The sequence below is a fragment of the Delphinus delphis genome, chromosome 8 (genome assembly GCF_949987515.2).
Source record: "Delphinus delphis chromosome 8, mDelDel1.2, whole genome shotgun sequence".
NCBI classification, from domain to species: domain Eukaryota; kingdom Metazoa; phylum Chordata; class Mammalia; order Artiodactyla; family Delphinidae; genus Delphinus; species Delphinus delphis.
The window spans coordinates 61,242,397-61,270,060 of NC_082690.1; the positions used below are offsets into that span (position 1 = coordinate 61,242,397).

Here is a 27,664-nt window from a genome sequence, read left to right on the forward strand (position 1 = left end):
GAGACAAATCTATATTAAAAACTCTCTGCCACTTAGTATGTTTGCAGTTCTCTGTAAATCTAAAATTAATTCAAAATAAAAAGGTAAAAGAGGAATAAAAAACCGCTGCTACTTGCTACTGTGTAATTGCAGTTAAGTCATGATATTCAACCTCAGATCTCAATTTCTGTTGATACATCTGAACAATAGGGATTATACAGCCTACACCAAAGAACTGTTAGGAGGACAAAGTTGTCTCAAACTAGAGTTCCTCAAAAGCAGGTTTGTGTTTAGTTTTACAATATTTTTAATTAGAAAAATGTAATAATTTCCCCCCACTCTAAACCTTGATTGATCAATGCCTAGCTAGAACTCCATACATAATATGACTTATTTCCCAATACTTCAGTGTCATCTACTGACCACTTAACACAACTGTAAAGCACCACTGCAAACAATGAAAACAATTACCTCCCCACACAATATACCGAGTCACTCTGGATCATTCATTCACTTCTGCTCCTTTCACATCTCTAGCCTCATTCCCAACTACTCACCTTTTTAATTTACAAAACCATTTGCCTATTTCTTAAGAAGCTTATTCCAGCAAGAAGGGTTCGGGGGGCAGATACTAGTAATCTTTGTGTAAAAAAAGCACATGGAGGTCTAAACAAAGGTGTGATGATGAGTGACTCCAACACGTATTCAAGGAGGATGAACTGTTCCCTTCCTGAACAGATTAATTCAGGCATTCGATTATTCTTCCCTTGATCAGTGGTTTTCAAATAGTTAGCTATGGAACCCACTCCATAAAACAGACATAAGCACAAAAGCTGCCCTGGCTGAAGTAAAGAGGGGTGGGGGCACAGTAGAACCCCATCAGCTGACCCTTTCAAAGAAGCTTACAGCTGTATGAACCAGTGTGAAAAATCATTGCCCTAGATTAGTGGTTCTCAAACTGTGGTCCAAAGGCTCCTAGAAGTCCCCAAGACCTTGTTCGGGGGCCCAAGAAGTCAAAACCATTTTCATAACAATCCTAAGATATTATTTGCCTTTTTAAAAAAAACTGTGCTGACCTCTACACCTAGAACCTGAGCATGAAACAAGACAACGGCCCCAAACTGTATACTCACTGGATTCTTCACTGCCACCCACTTATAGCACACACAAAACTCCACTTTCGGGCTTCCCTGGTGGCGCAGGGGTTGAGAGTCCACCTGCCGATGCAGGGGACACGGGTTCGTGCCCCGGTTCGGGAAGATCCCACATGCCGCGGAGCGGCTGGGCCCATGAGTCATGGCCGCTGAGCCTGCGCATCCGGAGCCTGTGCTCCGCAACGGGAGAGGCCACAACAGTGAGAGGCCCGCATACCGCAAAAAAAAAAAAAAAAAATCCACTTTCACTTAAATGTCCTTGATGGAGCAGTAAAAATTATGGATTGTATTAACGCTTGACATTTCAGTACACATCTTTTCAATACTGTGTGATTATTTGGGGGGACGAAGTGGGAAGTACTCAAAAGCACTTCTACATATTGAAATACAATGGCTGTCCCAAGGAAAAACACTTGGGTGATTACTTTTGAGTAGAAAGCTGAACCAATTTTTTTTTAATGGAACACCATTTTTATTTCAAAGAATAAATGACAAACTATGGTTACTTAGATTTGAAGAGAAAATTGGAATATTGAAAACTTGTGTACACCACTATGAGCTTGTCAACTTCCCAATTCTTAAAAGATTTATCTGATGAAATGGGTGGAAATATTAGCAACTGTAAATTTGTCAACATTTGGAAGAGCTGCGTAACTCAGTGCACCAATGATTCCTAATGACCAATATATAATGTCATAAAATCATGCACAGGTAAACAAACACCCATTCAAAGTGCAAGACAGACCAATGAATTTTAATGTAACATTGTACAAAAGTTCAATGATATGGTTTCAGATTCCATGTTGCAACAAACCTTTAAGAAGGTTTGAGTGTACTGTCAAAGGAGAAATCTACAATTATTTGAAGAGGTCATTAGAACACTCCTTTTTCCAAATACTATGTATCTGTATAAGGCTGGATTTCTTCACATACTTCAACTAAAACAACATACCGACCATCTGAATGCAAAAGATCTGCAAATTCAGTCATCTTCTATTAAGCCAGACATTAAAAAGATTTGCAAAAATGTAAAACAATGCCACTGTTGTCACTAAATTTTTTAGTAACTTTTCGTAAGAGTATTTTTTAAATCAATAAATCTTTTAAATATTAGTTTCAGTTTCTAGCTGTTCAGAGTCCGCAATAATTCTTAGAAGCATAAAGGAGTCCCAAGACCTCAAACTTTGAGAACTGCTAGACCATTGCTAGAGCCTCCTTCTAATCGTCTGACTCCAGTTTCACACCTTCCAATTTACCCTACTACCTCCCAGCTTAAACTAACTCTTAGTACCAGACTTAGCTAATTACACCTATACTTTAAGAAATCATTTTTATTTCTCTACTAAAAAATTACAATTGTTTCGCAGTACACTGAATTAAGTACAAACTCTTAAAATGTGGCAAATAATTCTCAGTGTTTATTAAATTCTCAGAGTCAGTACAATGGGACAAGACCTCCGATTCATGTGGCAGGTCGTGTATCAGTGAAATGGAAAGAGAATGGAATCACAGAGCATCACATTTAATTGTATCAATTCAACTACAAGCTCTTTTTTGCCCTCTTCCACAAAAACAAATAAATATTGCTCTATTTACCCAACAACCTATCTCCTTTCAAACAGGACTTTGATTTCTCCTATCTCAGAGGAAGGGACGTTACCACAGAAATGAAAGGAGAAACTAAAGAAAGTGACTCTAGGACTCTTAGCTTTTCAGCTTCCCATACCAGATTCTGACAATTTAAGGGTTTTCGAGAACAGTTTCAACCAGATGCAACTTATTAGCGGACTCCACAAGCATAGACCAGACATGATAAAGGTAAGATTTTTTTACTGAAATACTGGGAACGTTTTCTCTAGAGCAGTGGTCTCACTCAGGGGCAGTTTTGCCTCCCAGGTAACATGTGACAATGTTTGGAGACATTCTTGGTTGTTACAACTTAGGGAGGGGGTGTTATGAGTACCTTATGGGTAAAATACTACAATACACAAATGCCAAATACTTAGGTTCAATTCCAAACACACAGAATGCACCAAGTTCTTAAGAAACGCTGTTTACATACTTTGTCTCTAATACCTACTGGTAAATCTCTAAATTTCTTAATCTCCTAAACTTTGGACAAATTGCATAATTGCAGATGTGCTCTTTATTTACTGGAAATTAAATATCAGTACTACTACCCCTTTCTTCCTAAGGTTAATTGCTACTATAAAAAATCACAATAAAGTAATATTACTGATTTTTTCCAAGCTATGAACTTGGTTCCCTAAAAGTTGTGCTTGTTCTTAGTTATCCAGGAGCAAGTGGACATGAATAAAGTCAGGTACCAAAGTACGGTGTATCACACGAATGGTATGGGTCCTCTTATCTGGGCCCCGTATTTCAGGAGTACACAAATACCCAGCCTCTTCATAGACTATTTTTAGGCTTAACTCCTCCATATCTGTTTATCCATTCAGGCAAGCACACTTACTGCGGGCCTACTCTGTGCTAAGCAAACTGAATACAAAGTCAAAAATTTTTTTACCAGTCTAATAAAAAGACACAGCTAAAATACAAAATGATTTGTGCTATAAATAGAAGTATCAAATAAGTGTTATGGAAGCTTGCAGGGGAAAGAACGCCAGGAAAGGCTTCCCAGAAGAGAACATGTCACAGAAAACATACCCTGTTCACCTCTTAGTATTAAGACTACAGTTCTCTTCTGCTCTTACATACATTTTTCAGTTTTTGCTTCGTCATCTAAACAAGAGGAAAGTGACAATCTGACTTATGTGAACAGACCAAAGTGTCCTTCATCAAATCTCAATGAAGAGTCAAAAAATAACCTTATCAAATTATTTCCCAGTACCTCCTTCCTGTCCAACTTCTGGTTTGTTTTTTAAATATCCTAACTTCTTCGATCAAGTTCCAAACACACCATCTGTCACTCACTCAGTCAACAAGTGTTTCCTTCTGAATTTATAAGACTGTCATAGGGGATGATCACTGCTCTTTTCTTTCTTTCTTCCAGTTAGCTTCTTCTCCCAAAATAGTTTAATCTTCTCATTTCATTCTACTACAATTTTCGAATTCAGTAAGAGAGGCGCTATGAGTTCCGAGGTACAAGAAATACAAAATGACTGCTGTGTACCTTTCTAAATCTTGTCCATATTTCTGGTTTTCTATTGCAATATTGCTGTAGTTCATTAACTGGACTCTTTCTTCTGAGTCCCCAGCAGCTGTCACAAATAAAAATTTCAGACCTGGGACAGGAAACTAGCCAATGACATGTAGTTTTACCGATTCATTTCCAATACATAACATAACTAACATTCTTTAACCAACTTGTAAGTTTAGTTCTCATAGTCTAGGTGAACTAATGAAGCGTCTGCCTTACCACGAACAGAGCTGGTAGTAACTAAATCGGAAACGCTATTGAAGACTAGGTCTGCTCCTAACTATCCATGTCCCTACCTTAACCCCTCCACTCTTCCAAAGGGAATCCTCAGTAATGGGAGGCTGGAACACCCAGGGCGGGCAGTGTAGTAGAAAAATTTCTACACTGAGTCAGATGTAGCATTGGCTAATCCTGTTTCTTCTCTAGGCCTCGGTTTCTCCACCTATAGAACTTGCATTTAACGTAGAGTAGGGGGATTGGCTTAATTTCTAAGGTCCTTATGGCGATAGTAATTCAAAAACCTCACCTCGTCTAGCTTTACGTGGAACACGTGGGAGAAGAGAAAATAAGCTTTCACTCCATTAAACCGACCTTAATTCTCAGATACTGTTTTAAAAAGGTAACAAACTCCCGACGCACTCACACTCCCCTGGGGCTGCAAATTTCCCCTTGGAGAAGCCAAGGCACATAAAGTCCATCCCGCACGATGGTCAGAGAAGTGCTGGGAAAACCGTACTCAGGGTCTCAAGGCGCTGCCCCAGCAAAGGGCCGGCCCACCTAACCACCGCCCGGCAAATGAATGAGTACAACCAGCTAAAGGGACGCCCCTCAACGTAGGCTGCAACGCGAGACCCCAGGGCCCAGATCCCACCGATAGCGACTCCTTCCCGGAGCCCGAAAAGCTGGGCCTCGGGGCCGCAGGGTCGCGGGCCCCGCCCCCTCCCTCAGGGCAGAAGGTGCGCGCCCCGGCTCGAGACTCGGGCGCGGAGAGGGCCTGGGACTCCCCGCGAACCCGCCCGCCCTGAGAGGAGGTGGAGCCTGCCGGTCCCCGGCCGCCACCACCCCGGCTCCCGACTTACCGCGATGCGGTGGGGGACGGGAAGTGTCAGGAGTGAGGGCCTAGGCCCGTCTGCCACCCGCCGCTCAGAGAGCAGCGCGCGGACGCCACAAAACCGTCGCCGCCGCCACCACCTCCGCTACCGACCGCCGCTTCGGGCGCAGCGCGCAGAGGGCCCGACTGCGTCACACGCCGCCTGCCGTCAGAGGCTCGCTGCGGGCGCTCCGCCCTCGCTGTCTGCTCATTGGCAGATACCGCCGCCACTCTAGGCCCACCCTGTTATGCATTGGACCTAGAGTCTTTTGAAACCGAACGTGAGGGCTGTCTTTGGGAGGCTGGAGAGGGGGAAGAGGAGGGACGGAAGGAATTAGGGGGAGGAAGCGGGAGGGGCAGTGGGAGGGACATGAAGTACGGCCCCTCGCCGCCGCGGTTGGCTGGGAGGGAGTCGTGACGTCACAAGGGCCCCTAGAGGTAGGCTGGTGAGTGGCTACATCGGGCGGGGGGAGGGGAGAAGAGTGATGACGCTATGCTGAGGCTCCGCCCCCTTCTTTGGAGCGGAGAGACTCGGGTTGCTGATGCTCGGGCCAATCAGAGTGAAGGCTCCAGGATGGCATGGTAACTATTCTACCCTTACTTTTCCCCAGTCCTCGGGCTGTGACGGGAAAGCTCCCCCGTTGTCTTGCCCTTACTTCCTGGCCAGACCACGTGCGGAGCTGGAGGGACCTCCTAGGAGGTCTATCTGCGTAGCTCACCTGCAGCTGCTCCGAGGCCCGCAAACCTGGCCTCCTTGTCTCCTGACCCATGCCAACCCCAACACAACCTTTCCCTCTCTGAATCCCTAGAATGGACGTTAGGAACATTAGAGGTGCCTTAAGGGAATGGTTCAGCTTAGAGTTTGGTACAAATGACAATTCTCGGAACTTCTTTCCCACCTGCACTTTAGGAACCCCTACTTATTCTTAAAGTCTAGTTGAAATGTTCCCGCTTCTCTGGGATCTCTCACAGCTAGTTGGAGTAATGCTTGGGCAGGCCTCTGTTACAGCCTTGTTACTTTGTATTCTGTTATTTACTTTCCTATCTTCTGGTGCCGGGCTCTTGAAGGCCAGAGCTTCATTTTCAAGTTGGTGTTCCTTTCCCTCAAGGCCTAGCCCGGAGCAGAAGCCTGATATCTCAAGGGGGTGGGTTGAGCATGTTCTAGAAACTAGATCTAGTGACTGTGGGTCCCACACAAAATAGCAGGGACTGTGTTCAGAAAGCAAAACCTATTAGGATTACCGCTCCACCACCCCCTCCTCCTGGGACATATCTACAAAATTGAAATGGGCCCTGCCCAAAACATGGATAAACTTAAATCACTCTGGGTTTTCAGTGGTGGCAAGGGATTAGAGTTACTTAGTCAAAAAGTGAACACACCATTGTAAAGCAGTTATACTCCAATAAAGATGTTAAAAAAAAAAAAAAAGTGGAGTGATCTGGTAGTAAAGGTAAAATAAGATAATGGATGGAAGAAACCTAGTGCATTGTAGATGTTCAGTAGGTGCTTGAAGAAAGAAAAAAATAAATATGTGGATGGTCAAATAGGAAAGCTAAACATCTGACTCCAGACACCTTTCCCCAACTACTCCATCCAAACATCACTCCTTTCCCTCCACCCTCCCTTGCCTATATTCAGCATCAGAAAGTCATTAGGTCTCCCTGGAGAGTTACAGTAGCTTCCTCACTGCCCTCCTGAACCTTTGATTTCTCACCTTCCAATCCTCAAACCCAGCTCTGTTTAAGGCTCTCCTCTGCTTATTTATTCTGATGTCCCTAAGGCCAGCCACACAGCATAGGTGTGCATTAAATGTTTGATGCATGAATGAGAGAATTATTTTCTTAAATAGAAAAGAAGTATGGGACTTTTGAGTCAGAGAACCCTGGGTTTAAATCTGAGCCCAACCATGTATTAACTGTATGAACTTTGGGCAAATTTCTTAACCCCTCTAAAACTCAGTTTCCTTGTCTGTAAAATGGGGGTAATAATTGTACTTGCCTCACAGAGTTGTGAGAATTAAATGAGCTGAGGCATATGGTAACTGGTACACAGGTACCCTCAATAAATGATAGATATTATTTGTATTCTTTAAAAATGTTAAGGAATTCCCATTCTAAATATTCTAAGACATGGATTCTGACACAGAAAAGGAGCTCAGAAATATGTCTTGTGTGAGTGAGTGTATTTAGTCCAGAGTACTAGCAGGTGTGCAGGAGTTGGGTCCCTTAAGTAGTGTATACTTATTGGAAGACTGGAGGGAGAGACACTGGACAAGGAGTGCTCCAGGGAGGAGTTTCCTGTGATCATGGTGATTTCTAAGTAGAAGGACCTCTTGTTAGGTACTCTGGCAGGCATGTGGCCTACAAGCTCATCATTCCCAGGGACTTCTGCCCCAGGAAGGACTTCTTTGTGGACCAGGGCTTCCTAGGCCCACATAGTCTTACTCTGCCTAATTCTCATAATACCCCTTTTGATTGTCATCATCTGCCTTCTTCTCCTCTAAAGCCAAGGAATTTGGTGCATGTTCTCAAAAGCTTGCTGAGCCAAGCTCTGTCCTGGGCATTAGGAGCCCAGAGATGTCCACCGCTCAACACTCTGCCGTGGCCAAGAGAGACAGAGCTAAGCAAAGTCCATTTCTGTCCTGGAAGCTTCCAGTCTCTCTCACACATGCCCTGAGAACTCACTCTATGCAGCTCTGAAGGATTGATGCCCAGGGAGGATAGAGACCTGTAAGGACTGCAGAATTATAAAAGAACACGAGACTTCCTTCCAGAGAGATGATTCTAAATTTCTTATATGGTACATTGGAAAGAGCAGCAGAGTTAGATTCAAACAGATCTAAGTTCAAGTCCTAGATCTACTACTTTTTAGACCTTGCACAAATTATTTAATTGTTCTGTGCACCAGTTTCATTGTCTATAAAGTGGGCACAATAATTTCTGTTTCATAAGGTGCTTGTGAAGGTCAAATAAGATCATGAAATTTGCAAAGGACTGGGCCCCCGTTTGGTACATGGTAAGCATGCAGTAAATGTTGATTTCCTTCTTTTCCTATAACTTGATAAGGAAGGGTGATGTTTATAAATGACATATAATTAGATTTATATAAATCTTGTGTGAATATCTGACTTTTAACTAGAGCATTTAGTCAATTGCATTTAACGAATTTACTGGTATATTTAGGATTTTATCTAACATTTTAGACTTTCTGTTTGCCCCAGATGTTCTGTGTCTGTGCTTTTTAAAAAAAAATTTTTTTTTTGGTAAAAATAACTGCCATTTACTGAGGCCAAGCTCTTTGCCAGATTTTTTTTTAAAAATGGAGATATAATTTGCATAATATAACATTCACCCATTTGAAGTGTACAATTCAGAGGTTTTTAGTATATTCACAAGGTTGTGCAACTACCACCACTATATAATTCTAGAACATTTTCATAATCCCAGAAGAAACCCCAGGCCCATTAGCAATCATTCCCCATCTCCCCCTTCCCCCCAGCTCCTGGCAATTTACTAGTACACTTTCTGTCTCAATGGATTTGCCTACTCTGGACACTTCATATAAATGGAATCATAAAATACGTGGCCTTTGTGTCTGACTTCTTTCACTTATCATGATGTTTCAAAGTTTCACCCATTTTTATAGGAGAATAATATTCCATTTTATGAATATACCATATTTTGTTTATACAGTCATGAGTTGGATGGCATTTGAGTTGTTTCATCATGAATAATGATTATTCCATTATTCCACTATGAATAGTACTGCTATGGACATTCATGTAAAAGTTTTTTGTGGACATGTGTTTTCAATTCTCTTGTGTTTATACCTAGGAGTGGATTTGCAGGGTCATATAGTAACTCTATATTTAGCTTCTTGAGGAGCTGCCAAACTGTTTTCCAAACTGGCTGTACCATTTTACATTCCTGCCAGCCACATCTTTGCCAACACTTGTTATTTTCTTTTTTCTTTCTTTTTAAATTATAGCCATGCTAGGTGGTGTGAAGTGGCATCTCACTGTGGTTTTTTTTATACATTTCCCCGGTGACTAATGATGTTGACCATCTTTTCACGTGCTTATTGGCCATTTAAATCTCCTTTCTTGCATTCTTTTGGATTACTTCATTTTTATTCCTGCATCAGTTTGGAAATTAAATTCTTTTTCTATTATTTTAGTGATAGCCCTAGAAATTACTGCATGCATGCCTAACTCACTAAAGTGTCATGCTAATCTATACCTTTATAAGAAGGGTAGAGTTTGCTGAGACAAGGAAAAGATGCATTCCATGCCAGATGAACAGGGAGAACAGAGATGTGGGACCAGGAAAGAGCTCAGTGTATCCATGGGTGCAAACTGGGACTTCATCCTAGAAGTGATAGGGGAGGGGCTTTACTGGTGGCACAGTAGTTAAGAATCCACCTGCCAATGCAGGGGACACGGGTTCGAGCCCTGGTCCGGGAAGATCCCACGTGCCACGGAGCAACTAAGCCCGTGTGCCACCACTACCGAGCCTGCGCTCTAGAGCCCGTGAGCCACAACTACTGAACTGAAGCCCGCGCGCCTAGAGCCTGTGCTCCGCAATAAGAGAAACCACTGCAATGTGAAGCCCGCGCATCGCAATGCTCGCCGCAACTAGAGAAAGCCCGCTCTCAGCAAGGAAGACCCAACACGGCCAAAAATAAATAATTTTTTATAAAAAAGAAGTGATAGGGAAGCTAAAGAATGTTCTATAGAACAATGAAGATGTAATTACTATTTGAGGCAGAATGGAGCTGGAGCAAGATGGGTGAGCCTAGGGTAAATAGTTTAAAGCCATCCAAGAAGGATGTCTCTGCCATGAGAAAGATCTCTGGGAAGAAAAAAAGAACACTCCTCCTCAACCCAGGAAGACTTTCCTAAGGCTGCCCAGGAGGCAGGGCAGCGTTTGGCCTGAAATTGGATGCTTTTAGCACTGTTTCTGTCTCTGTCACTTTACCTACCTCCCACCCCCACCCCGAGCCATGCACCCTCTGCCTCCACCCTCTATTCCCAGCAGTCATTCTTCAAAGGCCTTTCTTGCAGTTCCTAAATCTCTTCTTGATATATCTAAATCCTACCCATCCTTCAAAATCCAGTTCAATTAAATCAATCTAGCAAATATTTTCTGGACTCTTACCGTATGCCCATGCCTGGGCTAAGCTGAGAGATTCAGAAATAAACGGAACAGGTGGAGGTTCTGTCCTTAAATGAGCTGCCAGGAGGGTCGGGGAAACAGGCAACAGATTATTTTGCTTCATTGTGGTTAGAGCCCTCATAAGGGTGTGATGGAAGGCCATCCAAGGCTGCCTGAGGAGTGGGGAGGTAGGCAGATCAGGGGGGGTAGGGAGAGATAAGGAGGAAGTTAAACAAAGCTCCATGGAAGAGGTGAGTGTAGTTAGAATGTAAAACAAGTGGTTGCTGGAGGAGAGGATGGCCACGTTATGAAGGATACTGAACATCACACTAAGGAATTTGCCCTTGATGCTAAAAGCCATGAAAATTTACTACTTTGCCACAAGGCACAAGGGCGGGACGTGATCAGATCTGTGTCGTAAGAAGAGCCAATGTGGCTAATGGGGAGAATGATGGAGAGATAGGAGGGCAGTGAAGGAGTGAAGGAGATCTCCTACAGGAAGCTTTCCTTGACAACTATATCCCACCTTCACTTCCCCTCTTCTGCCCCCACCTCTACACCGCCCTATGCTCCTGGGGGCTGGAACATCCCTGAAAACAAATGCTCAGTGAGCTTGGGATATCTGGTACGTGTATGTGGAAAGGGGAGTGGAGCAGTGATCATGGCTAAAGCTTGAAGATGGTGGTGCTGTTTCAGACACAGGCCTCTCTGGGATATGTCCAGGCACCAGGCAAACCAACCAGGAGGGAGGAGACACTGAAAGGCTTCAACAGCAGCAGCAGCTACTTGGACAATGGACAAATGCCAGTTCAGCAAACACTGAGAGCATCCTGAATAAGGTCGAGCCTAGATGCTTAGATGCTTGTTCAATTTTTTAATCTGTAAAATGGCTTTCATCAAACCTACCTCATCAGATTATTAAGAGGATCAAATAAGAGAATGCATATATAGTCCCTGGCACATAGTAAGAACTCATCTTTTTCTTCCACTTTTCCTCATATAAATCAAGTAGGTGATAGTCTTTCAAACTGACAGTGGAGGAAACAGATTCAGAGAGGGTCAGTGACAGCTGAGGTCAGACAGTTCGGAAAAGGCTCAATCAGGACGAATTCAGACTGTTGCTGACACATCTAGCTGTCATCAACCTGGCACACTGCTCTATTACCTCATCTAATTCTCACAACAACACTATAATGTGGATATTCCTAAAACCATTTTACAGATGAGGAAACAGACTGAGGACTGTATGGTGGGGAAGTGCCCAAATCACCAGAGAATTAAAGGCCAGTTAGAGCACCTCAAGTTTCAGGCACTGGGGGGTAGTCTAGAGGCAGGGAGAAGAGACCCAGCCTCAGGGAATGGTACTTAGAGCCAAAGGAACAGACAAGGGGTTAAGACCGGCAACAGGGGCCAGGAGCAGGCATGTGTGGGTTGGAGCTAGACAAAGAGTATCACGTGAAGCCCCAAGGAAGAAAACCTAAATCCAGTTATCAAAACTAAATGGGAGTGGTTCTTTCAGTAACAATTAGTTTTACTAATTGTTCATTTGCCCTGGGACTTTAAAGGCCGGGGTGGGGTGGGGTGGGGTGGCAGAATTCAAGTCAAGAAAACTATTTTTTTTAGAATAAGACACCTTCCCTGTAGACTTGGACCCCCAGGAGTGAGCACGATATCTCTGGGTCCCCCACCATTGCCCAACCCAGGGCCTGTCACAGAGGGGGCCTAGGCTGAGTAAATGAACAAGAGTGGATGCATGCAAAAGGGTTCTGGCAAGTTAATCAAATTTGGGCCTTTGTTTCCCCGAATTAACAGTATATAGTGATTAAGGGAATGACCTCAGGTGCCAGACTTGAATCCTGGCTTCTGACACTTACTAGCTGTGTGTGTAGGTAACTCATCTTCTCTGTTTTCCATTGGTGAAATGGAGATATTAATAGTATCTACCTCATAAGGCTTTTATCAGGATTAAATGGGATAACATAAAAAAGTAGAAAAGTGCCTGGGACACCGGGGGTGCTCAAAATGTGCTAATTATTACTGTGGGGATTTAAACGGGAAAAATGTGATGGTAACGGTGTCTAGGTCAGATGTCCTCCACCTGCTGCAGGTGCTCTGACAATCCCACATTGTAACTGTAGGAGGGATTACTGGTCCCTTCATTCTTTTTCCCCGTTGAGGTAGGATGGTCTTTACAAAGGTAGCCAAGAGTCCCCCTCAGATTCCTTTAGGGGGTCAGTCAGGGTGGGGAAGAAACCCTGGCTGGGGGCTGGTTTCTGGGGATCAGCCCTCTCATGGTGAAGAGGGACCAGGACTAGGGTGGGGTTGGGGGGCAGGAGATCCGCTCTCTGCATTTCGACAGGTGGGACAGGGCGCCCTCTCCTGATCAAAGGTGGGAATAGCTGTGGCCCAGAGTTTCTCCGGTGGGCCCCACGGGATCTCGTTCCCTGTGAGGCACTCTTCCCTTTGCTGAAATGCCCCGATTGGGCTCTGGGGAGCAAAGTTTGGGGAAGGGGCGCCGAGGCTGGGGCCAAACTGGTTTAATGTTTAAGAAGTGCGAAACTGGATAATTTCGTCTAGGTTGGGGTGGGAGGTGGGTAGAGACTGGGGTCAAGAAATGAGAGAATTCGAGGTCCTGTTGAATTAATTTTATGTTCTTTCAACAGGTGATGGAACGCAGCCGAGAGGTAAGTGACAAGGTGGCTGATCCAACGTGTCAGACCCAGGTGTCCAGTGCTCTTCCGGCTGCCCCCATGCAGCTGAAATTAGTGGAGCTGACCAGTGCTGGATCGGCATGGCATGAGGGGACGCCAGATTAAGGGGGACAGCCCGGGGTCCCGGGCCGCAGAAGCGGGGAGGGGCCAGCAGAGGATCTGGGTGCTGTTTCCTTCCCAAGTTCCGCCCCAAGCGCGCCGGCCCCGCCCCCGCCGTTCCCGCTCCGACCCGCCCCCCACCGCTCGCCCCCCGGGCCCGGCCTGGGCTTCCCCCGGGTGCTCCCTGCTCTCGGACTGCGCCGGCGCGGCCTCCTCGCCGCCACGGCCTGGGTGAGTATGGAGATGGGTGTGCTGGACTGCCGGGCAGCCCCACTTGGGGGAGCTCGGCCACGCGGTCTGGCCTCCGCGGGGCCCGGCCCTGGGCTGTGGGGATCCTGGTGTCTGTCCAGGACCTGCTGCTGTGCCCGCTGGGGTAGCTGACCCCTTTCCCCTCTGCTCCCTGATAGGGGCCCGATGTTCCAGAGTGAGCTCTCCCTTCTTCACCCCGCCGGCACTCCTAGTCCAGATTCTTCCTTAGGTGCCCCAGGAGAGAGGTGCCGGGGACCTGCAACCCTTTAGATTAGTTTCAAATCCCAACTCTGCCAGCTATTAGCCTGTGACCTTGAGCAAATGTTAACCTCCCTGAGCCTCACTTGCCTCTTCTGTAAAATGGAAATATACAGGCTATAGCTAGCGCCTACCTCATAGAGTTGTAGTGAGAATTAAAAGAAACAATGTATATCTAGTGCTAAGCAGGGTGCCTAGTACTCAGAAGGCACCCAGTAAGTGTGGATTTGGACTGGAGGCTGAGAAGATCTTTGAGGATCTTTGGAAATAAGGTAGGGATACTCCTAAGAAAGCAGTTTTCAGTTAAGTGGTACCTGTGTGGAAGTTAGAGTTGACTGGGGCTGGACAGCTGCCCTTTAGGTAGTGAGCTCCCTGTCCTGAAGCCTGGGAGAGTAGAATGACCTAGTTGGTATGGCCTTATTAGTTATCCAAACCACAAGATCCCCATGTTGTACAACTGTGAAAACAGGCCCAGAGTGGTTAGGTGACTTGCCCAAGGTCACACAGCTAAAAGGGAGGTTAGGCATACCTCCAACAAGTGGAACAGACTGTTCCTCAAACCTTATCAACCCCTGCCTTGGGCACTGCCTAGTCATTCCCTGAGGATCTGGTCTTTGGTTTGGGGGTCCCAGTGATTCCTGAGGGATCCAGAGCAGCTGGCTTCAGGAAGGGATGTTGGAAGGGGGGACTAGTACCATGGCAACCACAGAATCTGGGTTTGGGCTGGGTGGGGAAGGTCTTTGGGGATGATCCAAGGACTGTAGGAATGTGCTTGATTTGGGAGGGCCACCAGAGCCACTTCCACCGCTCCTGGGAAACCCCCGGCCCGCAGAAGGAGGAAGGAGGTTGAGCAGTTGGGGCAGGCTGCCTGATGGAGCCTGGCAGAGAGGTGGGTGGAGGAAGATGGTTGAGAGGCATATCCACCTGGCTTGTTCCAGATGCCATGAGGCCAGCCTCCTGGAGGTCAGGGTTCTTCCTGAGGGCGGGACTAGGAGAGCGTCCTGAGGGCGGGGCCAGGAAGAGCTAGGACTTGATCTCCAGGCAAGGTCCTGGAGTCCAGAAGGGCAGGTTCTTTATGTATCCGGAGCCAGCCCTAGTTTGGCAACTAGAAGCCTAAATTCTGAGGATGGCTTTCCCTCAGGTTCAGCATATGGCTTTGAGGAAAGACCTTCCTCTCTCTATGTCTTGGTTCCTCTGTCTTTAAAATGGGAACGGGGCTGACTGACTCATTTATATAAGATTTGGTTTTTTAGTTTTTTTCCTCCTATGGACAGGTACCCCTTCACTTTTCCCTCCTAACCTGACGTAACCTGACCTCTCTGCCCAGAGCTCTGGCCCAGAGAGCAAAGGGTCAAGGAAGGTGAGAGCTGCAGTTTGTGACACTGTGAGCCCCACATCTGCCCACTGCTGGCTCTTCCTTCTATTTACTATGTGACCCTGAGCAGGGTCCTGCCCCTCTCTTGGCCTCAACTTCCCCTTCTATACACTGAGGGGGTCCAGGCTAGGATTGCTGGTATATACTTGGCTAGTAGTATAGTGCATGACCTCATATCCTCATCTGAGTGGGGGAGTGCAGTGGGGAGGAGCCCAGTCCTCAGGAGCCCTTACCTAGTCTCCAGAGGGGAGCGGACAGGCCCCTGGGCACTGGGAAGCCTCCAGAAGCTGACCAGGCAGCTCTCTCTAGCAAACAGCAAGCCCAGGCTAGCACCAGGCCTGATTCTGCAAAGCCTTTCACCCTCAGAGCACGTGAGGCAGTGGGTGGGGACAGGCAGGGGGTTGAGGTTCTGCTGGCTTCCATGGAGTCCTTGCTGCTGTGGACTGCGGTGCAGGCGCACAGAGCACACAGAGCTGGGAAGGGATTGAAGGTGCAGAAGCACCCCGGGCCGGTGGGTGAAGCAGTGAGAGCTGATAGGAGGCCCTGAAACATGGAGGTTCCAAGGCCTGGGGGAGGAGATGGGCCATTCTGTTCACTGGGAGGTTTTAGGATTGGTTCCTGAAACAAGAGAGACTAGTTCAACCGGCTCCTGTAGTACTAGGCCTGTCAAGCCAGGCCTAGGGATGAGAAGTTGTTTTCTCAATCTATTCCGTCTTCATCTTAGCACAGATTTGGTTCATTGTCTTTCCTCTGAAATTGAGGGTGAATGTTCTCATGGGATTCTCAGTCCATCTTCCTCATCCAGGGCAGTAGCTGTCCAAGTTTAGGGGTTAGGTGGCTTCCTTCTCAGACTCTCCACCCCATAGCATAGCTAAGCTGAGGACTGAGCACAAGGGCTAACTACACCACTGAGTCCCAGCCTCACTACCTTGGGCCCTGACAGCACACCACTCCATCCCCAGGTCTGACAAGATGTACGAGGTCCCACTGCCACTGGATCGGGATGGGACCCTGGTCCGGCTCCGCTTCACCCTGGTGGCCCTGGTCACGGTCTGCTGTCCACTTGTCGCCTTCCTCTTCTGCGTCCTCTGGTCCCTGCTCTTCCACTTCAAGGAGACTACGGCCACACACTGTGGGGTAGGGCTTGTGGAGGGGGGCACTGATACCTCATGTTCAGGCCCAATCAGATCTATTTTGGATCCTGAGTCTGTTGTAACAGGATTAGCCATCAAACATACTGGGCTGCTGGGGGGATGCCTGCAAATTGAGGTCCCAAGGAATAGTCTCCCTCCACCTTCAACGGAGGTCATTGAGGGCCAGGGTCCCTGAAGTTGGGCAGCCCCAGAACCCCGAACCCAATCCTTAGTTCATAGAGGGGCAGATTCAGCAGCCCCAGGGTTTTCTGGGGGACAGAGAAAAAAACTGGGCTAGAGGGCATTTGGGGCTTTTTAGTGGGGCACTGTGGGCTGTGCCTGTCCCTACGGGAATGTGATTATGTATATGTGCATGTGTTAACTGTGAGGGACATGACTATAATGGCTTTGAGTGGGCTATGTGTGTGAGAGAGACTATATCTGTGTCTGTCTGATTGGGGACCTGATTATGTGTGTGTACATGTGTTTTCTGGGGTAGGTCCCATGACCTCTGAGGTTCCATAGGTGGCCATACACCCTCTTGGACAGGGATATAGGGTGCTGGACCAGGAGGAAAGTTGTGAGAGTTCTTTCTCTGTATGTTATGGGTGTAAATGGGGTGAGACCTGTGTGGACCTTTGTTATCCTGCTAGTTCATCCACTGACTCTGTATATTACCTGAATTTCAGAGGCTGAGCCTCAGTTTCCCCATGTCTATCAGGGTTGCTAATTCCTGTCCTCCTCCTTCTCAGTGTTAGTGTAGTGCTCCAGGTGGAGGAAAGAGGAAAGTGGTTTGGGAAATGTGAAAGGGGAGGAGCAGAAGGAGGAAGAGGAAAAGGAGATTGTCAAGTTGGAAGACAGGGCAGGAGAGGAAGTTAGCCAAGGGTCTCTAGGTGGGAAAGAGGCAGAGCCTGGACATGGACCCTTGAACTAGCCTCACAGAGAGCTCAGAAGGCCCCCAATCAGCTGAGCTTCCACCTTCCTATAAAGAGCGTTTGCTTGAGAAAAAGGGGTACAACCAGGAGTGGGATCTGGCTGGCAAGCATGGGGGCCCACTTCTTTTGTTCATATGACTTCAAGTTTTCCCTCTTCTTGATTTGTCAGTGGGTAGATGTGGGCCTTGAGTTGTGGGCAGCCAGCCTGGTGAGACTCAGGGCTGGGAGGTATCAGAAAGAACAGAACTGGAAGAAAAGGGGGTGACCAGGTGATCAGAGGGGGAAGATCAGAAAGGATCCATCCAACAGCCTCTCCTGACCTAGTTCTCACCTTAGATAATGCATCAAATGTTCTATTACCCTGGCCAACTCCTGTTCATCCTGCAAAACCCTTCTCATATGTCTCCTCCTCCAAAAAGCTTTCTGCAGCCTCCATGGGGCAAGCTTAATCACTCCCTCCTCTGGGTGCCCATAGTTCCAGGTGTTCTCTCTGATATGGTTCTATCACATTATATTTGTGTCTCTCTTCCCTACTAGGCTGGGAGCTCCTTGAAGATGGGCACTGCATCTGAATCAGAAAGTATTTGTTGAGGGACTTCCCTGGTGGTCCAGTGGTTATGACTTTGTGCTTCCACTGCAGGGGGCATGGGTTTGATCCCTGGTCGGGGAACTAAGGTCCCGCATGCCACACAGCGCGGCCAGGGAAAAAAAAAGTATTTGTTGAATAAATGGATAGGACTCCCCCCCACCGACACACACACACACACACACACACACACACACACACACACACACACACACACACACACACACACACACACATCAGCCCTGGGAAAAGGAAGGCAGGATATAATGCAGTCATAGTCCATACAGAGAATTATAATATTTGTATGGCATATGGAGTTAGACGGAGTAGGCTGTTTGCTCTGGTCCTCGTGGCTGGCTCCAAATGATAATGGGATCAGTAACCTCAGCATACTTATAACCCATTCTCAACATACTAGAGAGGGAGCTAAGGCATAGGTAGCTGCTGGAGGGGTACCTGGCCTCTCTGGGGCAAGACTAGGCCTAGTGACCCCAGGGGTATTTTGTCCCTACTCCCTGGGACTACTATGATGGATACACCTGGGAATTTTCACATATACTCTGAATTTTTCACCCAGAGAATCCCAGGAATGGCCAACTGAGGAATGAAAGAAGTAGCCTTAGTCTATAATTGCCAATAGATGACATTGCCTCTGCTTGCACATCCCCAGTGATGGAGAGCTTCTTTCCTTCCCAGGCAGCTGATTCCGAGGAGACTTAGTAACTAACAATTAGCAAGCTCTTTCTTTCTTTTTTTTTTTTTGCGGTATGCGGGCCTCTCACTGTTGTGGCCTCTCCCGTTGCGGAGCACAGGCTCCGGATGCGCAGGCTCAGAGGCCAAGGCTGACGGGCCCAGCCGCTCCATGGCATGTGGGATCTTCCCGGACCGGGGCACGAACCCGTGTCCCCTGCATCGGCAGGCGGACTCTCAACCACTGCGCCACCAGGGAAGCCCAGCAAGCTCTTATAGTGAGCATACACCCTCTTTCTGGTGAATCTCTGTCCTGGCTCTGGCTCTGCTTTGGGACCCTTGGAGCTACTTTTTCCACCTGGCTTCCAGCCAGCCCTGCAGAGATGGGAAGGCAGTAATGGCGGGGGAGGAGGGTCCCCTGAGTTTACTTTTCTCAGGTAGCATAGCTCCAGTTCCTTCAGGCAATGCTTACAAGACATGTGCCCTGGACTTGGCCAAGTTGATCACTGTTCTCTCCTAGGCCCTGATCTGGGCATAGGACTTCATATGGCCTGGGAAGTACAGCCCAAATCAGGACTGTTCTATTCCTATTACTGGCTGTTAGACCTCTGTTAATGCAGCCTGAGCTGCCACTAGCTGTTTCTGCACAGGTACAGGCTGGACACTGATACCTCATATTCAGGCCTGTCTAGATCTGTTTTGGACTGCGAATCTACTGTTTAAGATTAGCTAGCTCTCTGATGGGGCCCAACAAGCATATTCAGTCCTGCTCCAACAGAAAGGGGCTAAATCCTATTCTGCTTTCTCCCTTTCCCTTCCCAGAAACCTGCCTACATGCCTGGACCCAACCCTCAGAAAGGTCCCCACCGCCATGTCTGGCAAAGGGATCTGCTGTGGGCCAACCTTGGCCACTATCATTCTTACCTTTGCAGAGTGTTCTGGGATTTATGACATGGCCTTGTTGGTCGTGGGAAGACTGTGTGCCCGGGGAAGGCGTGGAGATCCGGGCTCTGTGGGCGGGAGGCAGGCCCTCAGGAACTGGGGGTGGGACCCTCCAGTCTTAGAGCAGTCTCAGTCTGGCTAGAGCCTTCAACCCAAGCCCCGGATCCTTCAGCACCCAGTGTGAGTGTTGCTTAGTGCGCCTACCCCCACCCTGATTCCCTGGTGCTGAGCTGGACTAGTAGACTAGGGTTCCCTTAATGGAGGGAGGTCTGAGTCCCCAGGGGAGATTTGGTCCTAGGCCTTTTAATACAAATCTGCCCTCCAGAAGGAAGCCCAGCGTGAAGGGTCATGGTGGTCGGCGCAGTGGGGGTGGGGGAGGGAGTTCTCTGCCCAGAGGGAGAGGAAGCAGAAGAAGCCCAGCTGCCTCAGTCTGGGTCTGTCCTTCCTGGGTCTGGCCCAGCACAGGAGACTCAACCTGAGTGGAGAAGGTTCCCATGACCCTCAGTTCCCAAAAATCTTGGATCGGGTGACATGGTCTTCTCAGAGAGGAAGGAGATAGAGGTCTGGGCCTCCGGAGGGACTCTGGTATCTCGGGGTCAGGGTACTGCTGGCCTGAGGCTTGGATCATTCTGAGCCTGGGGGTGGGATGGCTGGTAGCCTGTGGTCCCATTGAAATAGGTTATGGGGCCCTCCCACTGTTCCTAGTTAACTTGGGTGAAGAGCAGGAATGTGGTCAGACAGGGTCAGTGGGAAGGCTTGGGTCAGCCTGAGCCAAGGTCCTTTATCTAGGTTACTTGGCCTGAAGTAAACCTTGACTTGGAGCCTTAAGCTATCAAGTGGCAAGAGGCCTTAGTCCTAATGTTTGATCCTAGCATAGTTCTGGGCCTTGGTCTTCCCTTCTGTGCAATGGGAATAATAACCCTTCCACCTCTGACCCTTCTCCTGAGTGGGTATGAGGGTCATGGGAATGAGGTGGGCCATCAGAGCTCCCATATCCAGGCCACTGGGAGCCTCTATTCTCCATACTCTTCAAGAGGTGAACCTATAGGACCAGTGTGCCAAAGGGATTCCTATGAGCTGACCCTGTCTCTCTGCTGTTCCTGCCCCATCTCCCTCTGTACCTCCTCTTCTGCACTGCTTTCCTTTTTCCTTTATGCCCTTCCTACTCTTTATACTCTGGCTCTTCCCTATACTCTGAAAAGCCAGCTCTGGAAAAGGCCCCACTTTCCTAGGCCCAGGTAACCCCACCAGGCCCCAAGTTGTGTCCCTTGCCCTGCCTGGGCACCACTCCCTACAGGATGTTCTCTGCGGCCTCCCAGCCCTTGGACCCCGATGGGACCGTGTTCCGGCTCCGCTTCACGGCCATGGTCTGGTGGGTCATCACTTTCCCCGTGTTTGGCTTCTTCTTCTGCATCATCTGGTCCCTGGTGTTCCACTTTGAGTACACAGTGGCCACTGACTGTGGGGTGAGTGCCAGGCTCTCCAGCACCTGGGTCAGGGCCAGGTCAGGAGACGGTGATAAGGGTGGAATCAGACAGTAGGAGAGAAGGTGGAGGGACAGAGAGAGGGGAGAGGGATAAAAGCATGGTGGGGGGAAAGTCAGAGCTGGGGGGAATTTGGGGAGAGAGACTCAGGGAAAGTAGAGTCACAGTCCTCCAAGAGTAGAACAGGATTGTAGAGGGTACAAGGGAGCAGAGGGGGCCTGGGGGAAGGGAAGAGAGTGGGAATAAGCAGGAGAGATTGTGAGAGGGAGAAGGGGGCTGAAGAAAGACCAGACTGGAAAGGAAGCCAGGACTGAGGAGGTAAGATGAGGCCAGGAGCCAGGAGAAGTAACAGGTGGCTTTAGCCCAGACTAGGGGCCTGACCTGAGAAGACGCCCAGCCCTGCCCTGGCTTCTTCTATCTTTGTTTCTCCTCTGGCAGTCTCAGGCCCCACAACCTATATCCACTCAGAGCTTTGCCAGCTAGAAACCTAGAAGGAGTTCCTGCCTCCAAGAGCAGTCCATCAAGCCTTTCTTGAGGGCCCAGGGGTGGAGGTTCTGTGTCAGGGGCATGGAATTGAACATGGACTTGCCCTTAGCATCTTATTCCTCCAAGAGACAGACCTAGGCACAGACAGTCACAACACTGTGAGATGAGATCCCTTCTGTGATAAAAGGGAGCACAGGGATGCGGGGCCCAGGAGAAGCACTTAAACCGGCTTGGATGTTGGAGACTTCCTTCCTGGAGGAGGGGGAATTGTTGCTGTGGGGTGAAGAAGGACCTCTGTGAGTGCCAGGCGGACAGCTTTTGATTTTATCCAGAGGGCAATGGGGAGCTTTGGAAAGATTTTAAGCAGGGAAGGGACACGATCAGATTTGAGCTTTAGAAGACCATTCTGGCTCCTGAGTGGAGAACAGATTCAACGGCAGAGGGCAAGAGTAGGGAGACCAGTGAGGAAGCTAGTGCAATAGCTCATGGTACAGGGGATACCAGGGCTAAGATGGGGGAACTATGAGGCTAGAGAAGAGGGGATGGAGTCCAGAGAAGCGTAGCAAGTAGGATTGACAGGAATGGGAGTTTTTGTCCAGTTGGTGGGGAGGGGAAGGGGTGGTAAGGTATAAAGAAAAGTCATCCATAATTTCAGGGGACTTTTATCTGAGGCCAGAGGAATGAACCTCTAATGGTGAAACATGAGGTTCTATGATAAGGAAGTTTTGGGACCCTCTCCCTTTATACCATGTGAATTTCTGATCTACTGCCCTGCCATAGATCCACTGAGCCATGTCTTCCAGGCCAAAGGGTTTCTATTCTTGGGGAAAGAGGTTATGTTCCCATCTCTCAGTACCCTTAGCTCTGGGCTTTTGGGGAGGTTTGTGGTGAGCTGTGTACGTGGGCTCTGATATCTCCTCATGTTGCTTGTTGTTGGCATAGTTGGTGAGTGGGGAACTTGTGTATTTAGAATGGCGGGGGTGTATATGAGTATCTGTACCTGATTAAGCGTGTGTGTGTGTGTGTGTGTGTGTGTGTGTGTGTGATGAGGGAGGCAATCCCTGCTCTTAGAATCGTGCCCCCACCCTTAATTTGAGAGGAGCTTGTGAGGATGGGACAGGCAGCCACAGGGCCCTAACCCTCATCCTCCTGAGGCATCCCCCTAACTCCGTGCCATCTCTACCCTTTACCTCTTTCCCAGCATCAGTCAGGGCTCTGGGCCCTTGAATACTCTTGGCTCTCCCAGCCAAGCCTTAGATGTTGGTACTGTTCCCTTTAAAGTAGCTGAGATTGGGGCAGGAGTTTTCAAAATGAATATTCTAGAAAGTGGAGGCAACACTCCCACTAATCCTACTCAGGGGACCTACCCAGAGAGGCAGAAAAGTCAAGTAAGGAGGCTTGGAGGTCTCAGAAGTGTCCAGTCAAGATATGATTCCCACCTTTCACTCATAAGTCGGCCTTGCCACGTTCAGTAGCCACATAGATCACAGGCAATTTGCAGGCTTTTCAGGAAAGTTTGTCTTCTGAAAGCCATCGCTTGTACTCACTGCGTGCTAGACACTGCAGATGCCTTGCACACATTATATTTAGTAATTCACCGTCCCCTGCAAGGTAGGTGACGTCATCCCTATTTTGCCAATGAGGAAATCAAAGCTCAGAGAGGTGAAGTGACTTGCTCAAGGTCAGCCAGCTAATAAAGGCAGAGCTGGAATGTGGACCCAGGTTTGTGTGGCTCCAAAGCCTCCACGTTGCCCTTCACTGATTACTCAGAGTGAATATCTGAGCCTGGTCTCAAGCTATGGTATCTCAAGCCATGGCCTCGATAGCATCACCCTCTCTCTGAGAGCTCTGCACTTAGCTTCCTCTGACAGTGCTGAGGGGAATCCATCTCTGTTTCTGTGAAGGCTTGTGAGGGCCCTGGCTCGTCCTGTCCCAGGCCCACCCCTGCCCTGTGAGCTTCCTCCATCATTGCCTGCCTTCCCAGCCACTCTGGAGACCCATTCAGCATCCCCACTGGGAGAAATGAAGGGGTCTTCCAGAACTCCATCTCTGAAGACTTGTCCTGCCATAGTCACAGCAGGGTCATTCCCTCTCTGGGTTTCTGGGCTCTGGCGCTGCTCTGGCTCTTGTTGAAGGTCTAAAAAAGTCCACGGAAAGTGTGGGCAACAGACTGGTAGATTCTGCAGTCATGGAATCTTTTAGAAATGCAGATTCTCAGATTCCAGACCTTCTGCATTCTCACACAATTCCAGGTGACTCGTATGCATATTAAAGTTTGAGACATACTGCTCTAGGCCCCTGAGTCTAAGAGATCCTCTTCCTATTCCTGACCTTCCTGTTCCCATCGAAACTACTGTTCATCCATCCCCCATTCTCTCACCCCCCAAAATAAGCAACATCAGTCCTTGCAGCTGTGTGGTATTATCTCCTTCCTCAGCTTTAAAGAATGACACTCCAGTTCCTTAAGGAATGAGGGAATTCCAGCCTTTGAGAAAGATGGATGAGAGAGATGCATAAGAACAGGGTCATTTTCTTAGACTACCCCAGGTTAGGAGCACCCATTTTCCTAAACGTGACCAGAGTGAATGTATATTCTGGCCCAGCTTCCCTAGGATCTCACAGCACCCTCTACTACCTTGGTACCCCAGACCAGAAGAACAAGGGAAGCTGGGAGCAGTCAGGAACAGCTTAGCTGGGCAGTGAATCCAGCGCTGTGCCGAGGAAGCTCAGATGCTCTGTGACTCGTTTCTGTCCTTGGGACTGAATCTGGGTTGCTGGGCTCATGGACCCTCCCACAGGACTTTATCCAGGTCACAGCCCTGTGCTGTGGGCTCAGAGAGCATCTGAACCTGCCTATAGCTTTCCCAGCCACCTGTAGGGAGATGGAGGCGGTCCCACTATGCCCCAGCACAAACCCCAAGCTGGCTAGGGAATGAGAACCAGGCACACTGGGGACCTGGAAGGACCTGGAAGGGGAGGTCTCCCTGGAGAGCTCTGGGGCTCTGAAGAAGGACATCCTGGAGGCAGGGGACTGGACCAGAGCCTTCTGAGTGTCAAGGTGATTCCACAGAGAGGAAGATCTCAAGGTGGGTGGGGCCGGCAGGGGGCTGGTGCCCAGATGGTTCACAACTCTCTAGGTGCCCAACTACCTGCCGTCGGTGAGCTCGGCCATCGGCGGAGAGGTGCCCCAGCGCTACGTATGGCGCTTCTGCATTGGCCTGCACTCAGCACCCCGCTTCTTGGTGGCCTTCGCCTACTGGAACCACTACCTCAGCTGCGCCTCCCCGTGTCCCAGCTACCGCCAGCTTTGCCGCCTCAATTTCGGCCTCAACATCGTGGAGAACCTTGCGCTGCTAGTGCTCACCTATGTCTCCTCTTCCGAGGACTTCAGTGGGTGCCCAGACAAGGGAAGGAGGAGCGGGGAGGGGTTCCGGGAGGGGATGTCCCTGCCCCCCACCCCCGCCCCCCGACCTTACGACGCAGGGCTCTGGGTGCTCCCTGCGGTGCATGCTCCCAGCCCTCCTCTCTCCCTCCAGCCATCCATGAAAACGCTTTCATTGTGTTCATCGCCTCATCCCTCAGTCACATGCTCCTCACCTGCATTCTCTGGCGGCTGACCAAGAAGCACACAGTAAGTCAAGAGGTACGGTCTACTCCTAGTGGGGCTACAGGCGGCCCAGAGGAAAATCAAGGACACTCGTCCTCAGGATGCGGGTAATGGTGAGGTGGGAAATGGAGTTCTTTTGCAAACTGGGGCTGGGGCTGGGCTTGGGGACAAGTGGAGGGTGATTGATCAGAATCTGGGGCTGTGTTTGGGTAGCATGGGAAAATGGAGAATAGAAGAGGTAGTGCCTCCAAATGCGAGTAGAATGAGGGGCAGCACCCAGGCTGCAGCGGGAACACTGTGTCAGGGGTCTGTGGTCTGTAATAACTCTGGTGCCTCCCCCCGGCCCTGCCCCCCCACACCCCGTACTTTTCTTCTCCCCACAGCATCTGGAGGTGTTGGGTTGGTGGGTAACTCCAAGTAACTTTCATACTCTGTCCCCCTGAAATGGGAGGGACAGGGACCCCACTGTACCTTGGCCTCATTACACCAAATGCAGGGGTATGAAATGCCCATCATTCCTGCTGCCCCTGCCTCTGCCCCCTTCCATGACCAAAGGAGGCAAGACAACAGCCCTTAGCAGTTGGGGCCAAGAGGGGAGGCTGTCCGCACATATCTAACAAGCTGCAGAGTGATCAGACAGCCCATCCCCTAGGAGCGCAAGTCCTACAACTGGAAACAGCGGCTCTTCATCATCAACTTCGTCTCCTTCTTCACGGCGCTGGCTGCGTACTTTCGGCACAACATGTATTGTGAGGCTGGAGGTGAGGCCAGGCGAGGATCCATAGGTGGTCACAGTGGCTAAGGGACAGTTGGGATGTTTTCTGTAATGTGCAGTATGGCAGTGGCAGTGGTCTTGGGGACTGCCTGCCATTGTGTTCTTTGCGTAGTGATGCAGTGGTGGTGATCTATCAAGAGGCCCCTGGGGGGTAGGGAAGGAGGCTTATCACGCCCTGTTCCTTGTGTCCTTCCCACAGTATACACCATTTTTGCCATCCTGGAGTATACTGTTGTCCTAACCAACATGGCGTTCCACATGACGGCCTGGTGGGACTTCGGGAACAAGGAGCTGCTCATTACCTCCCAGCCTGAGGAAAAACGGTTCTAAACCCTTCTCTCCTGCTGGCGAGGAGGCCCATTGCCCAGAGAAACTAGGACAGGATACCACTCTGGCCTTCCCTTACCCCCTGCGTCCTCTCTGAGCCCTACTGAAGCTGGGGTAGAGGGGAAGAAGGGAAGAAAGGCACAGGACAAGGCTTTCCCCGGCCCTACTGGCTTCTCCTTTCCCCCAGCCCACGTGAAGGCACAGGCTCCTTCAAGCAGCATCACCCGTACCTGAGAAGCCCCAAGAAGCTGAGCTGGCAGGAGAGCTCCACCATCTGGTGCTAAAAGAAGTCCTGAGGTTCATAACCACCATCTGGTTCTTGGCCTTTACCTAGCCACCTCTCGCTGAGGTCAGGGACCACTGAGCAGTGGCTGCTACCAGAAAACCGCAGCCATTTCTCCCCATGGGGTCATTCACTTGACCCATGCGTCTAATGATCTACTCTGCACATTCAGGCCTGTGACCACATTCCCCTGCTGAGTATGCCCAGGTGTCCCAGACCTGACTTCCCCTCTGATATGGTGTATGCCCTTCCCTATGTGAGCCTCCTCGTGTCCGTGTGGATGATGGGGGTGAGGGGTGGGAGGCTATATGGTTTCCGAGGGCTCTGCCAGTCTGTGCTTCTCCCTGTGGAGGTGGTGTTCTGTACCCAAAGGATACAGAAAAAGCACTGGCACAGCATGTATTTCCCTTCCCTTCTGGAATCTCTGGTTTACAGACTCTTCCTCCTTGGCAAAAGGTGCCAGGTAGAGGGGACAGAGGCACAGATTCCTACCCCAAAACGGGCTCTCTGGTGTCCCCCCATCCTCCCTAATGCCTTAGGCCCTGTGCTCTTTTGGTTGTACATTTTATTTCAAAGGAAAATAAATTTTTTTTTTTTTTGCCAACAGTCTGGGCTAGGCTTGCTTGTTCGGGGGCTTGTCTCTTTAATGGAACTGAGGGGAGGGACAGGCTCCAGGATGGAGGGAATAAGTCCATGGTAGGGTATGATTCCATGTGGCGTTTCCCCCCCCCCACCCCCTTAGGCCTGGAGTCTCCCAAGGCTGGTCCAAGCCTTGATTTGATGAGCAGGAGTGACTGAGCTATCCCTGTGATGACTCCAGGTCTGGAAGCTGGGCTACCTGGGAGAGTCTTGGGTTGAGGCGATGGCCTGAGTTCCAGCCCCAACTCTGACAGTAAAGATTTGTCCCCTTGAGGGTATAAGGGGACAGCTCTCAGATGCACGACTGTGAGAGCACCCACCTGCAGGCTGATGGCTCTCAACCTCTCCCTTTCTGAGTCCTAGATCAGGAAGTTTTTCCTCATGCTTTGCATCCCAGTCTACTACAGAATATGTGGCTGGGCCCCAGAACAAGACTGGCCCCTCCAAGGGAGCCCAGAGCTTTGTTAGGGAAATTGGGGGGTGGGGGGACCACAATGAAGCCTATTGTCCCCTGTCCCCTCTTGTAGGAAACAAAAGGCTCCCAGTCT

The 27,664-nt window shown here is 49.1% G+C and overlaps 2 protein-coding genes across 21 annotated transcripts in view; one reads left to right on the plus strand and one right to left on the minus strand.

Moving 5' to 3' along the window:
• NUP98 (nucleoporin 98 and 96 precursor) overlaps window positions 1-5,524 on the minus strand; it is a 104,977-nt gene extending 99,453 nt beyond the window's left edge. For all 9 annotated transcript variants that reach the window (XM_060018361.1, XM_060018366.1, XM_060018367.1 and 6 more), the window contains exon 1: window positions 5,373-5,524. The gene's annotated coding sequence lies outside the window, so the exon portion shown is untranslated. The remainder of the gene's footprint in view (window positions 1-5,372) is intronic.
• Window positions 1,915-27,085, plus strand: PGAP2 (post-GPI attachment to proteins 2). 12 transcript variants are annotated; one of them, XM_060018369.1, is made up of 8 exons: window positions 1,915-2,951; window positions 13,201-13,221; window positions 16,192-16,366; window positions 24,623-24,875; window positions 25,022-25,128; window positions 25,745-25,853; window positions 26,067-26,190; window positions 26,382-27,085. In XM_060018369.1, the coding sequence occupies exons 3-8, from the start codon at window positions 16,202-16,204 to the stop codon at window positions 26,476-26,478; spliced, it is 855 nt and encodes a 284-aa protein (XP_059874352.1). In that variant the 5' UTR covers window positions 1,915-2,951; window positions 13,201-13,221; window positions 16,192-16,201; the 3' UTR covers window positions 26,479-27,085. The 12 variants fall into 12 exon arrangements, with proteins under 12 accessions (XP_059874352.1, XP_059874357.1, XP_059874353.1 ...); XM_060018370.1 differs by lacking the exon at window positions 1,915-2,951 and adding an exon at window positions 5,909-5,965; XM_069540936.1 differs by lacking the exon at window positions 1,915-2,951 and adding an exon at window positions 5,909-5,965 and having other exon boundaries at window positions 25,022-25,116.
• Window positions 27,086-27,664: the final 579 nt, after the last annotated feature.

Coding starts and splice junctions, on each gene's coding strand:
- PGAP2 (XM_060018369.1), top strand. CDS start 16,202: ATGTACGAGGTCCCACTGCCACTGGATCGGGATGGGACCCTGGTCCGG. Junction 16,367..24,622: donor CTACGGCCACACACTGTGGG/GTAGGGCTTGTG, acceptor ACAACTCTCTAG/GTGCCCAACTACCTGCCGTC. Junction 25,129..25,744: donor AGCACACAGTAAGTCAAGAG/GTACGGTCTACT, acceptor CCCATCCCCTAG/GAGCGCAAGTCCTACAACTG.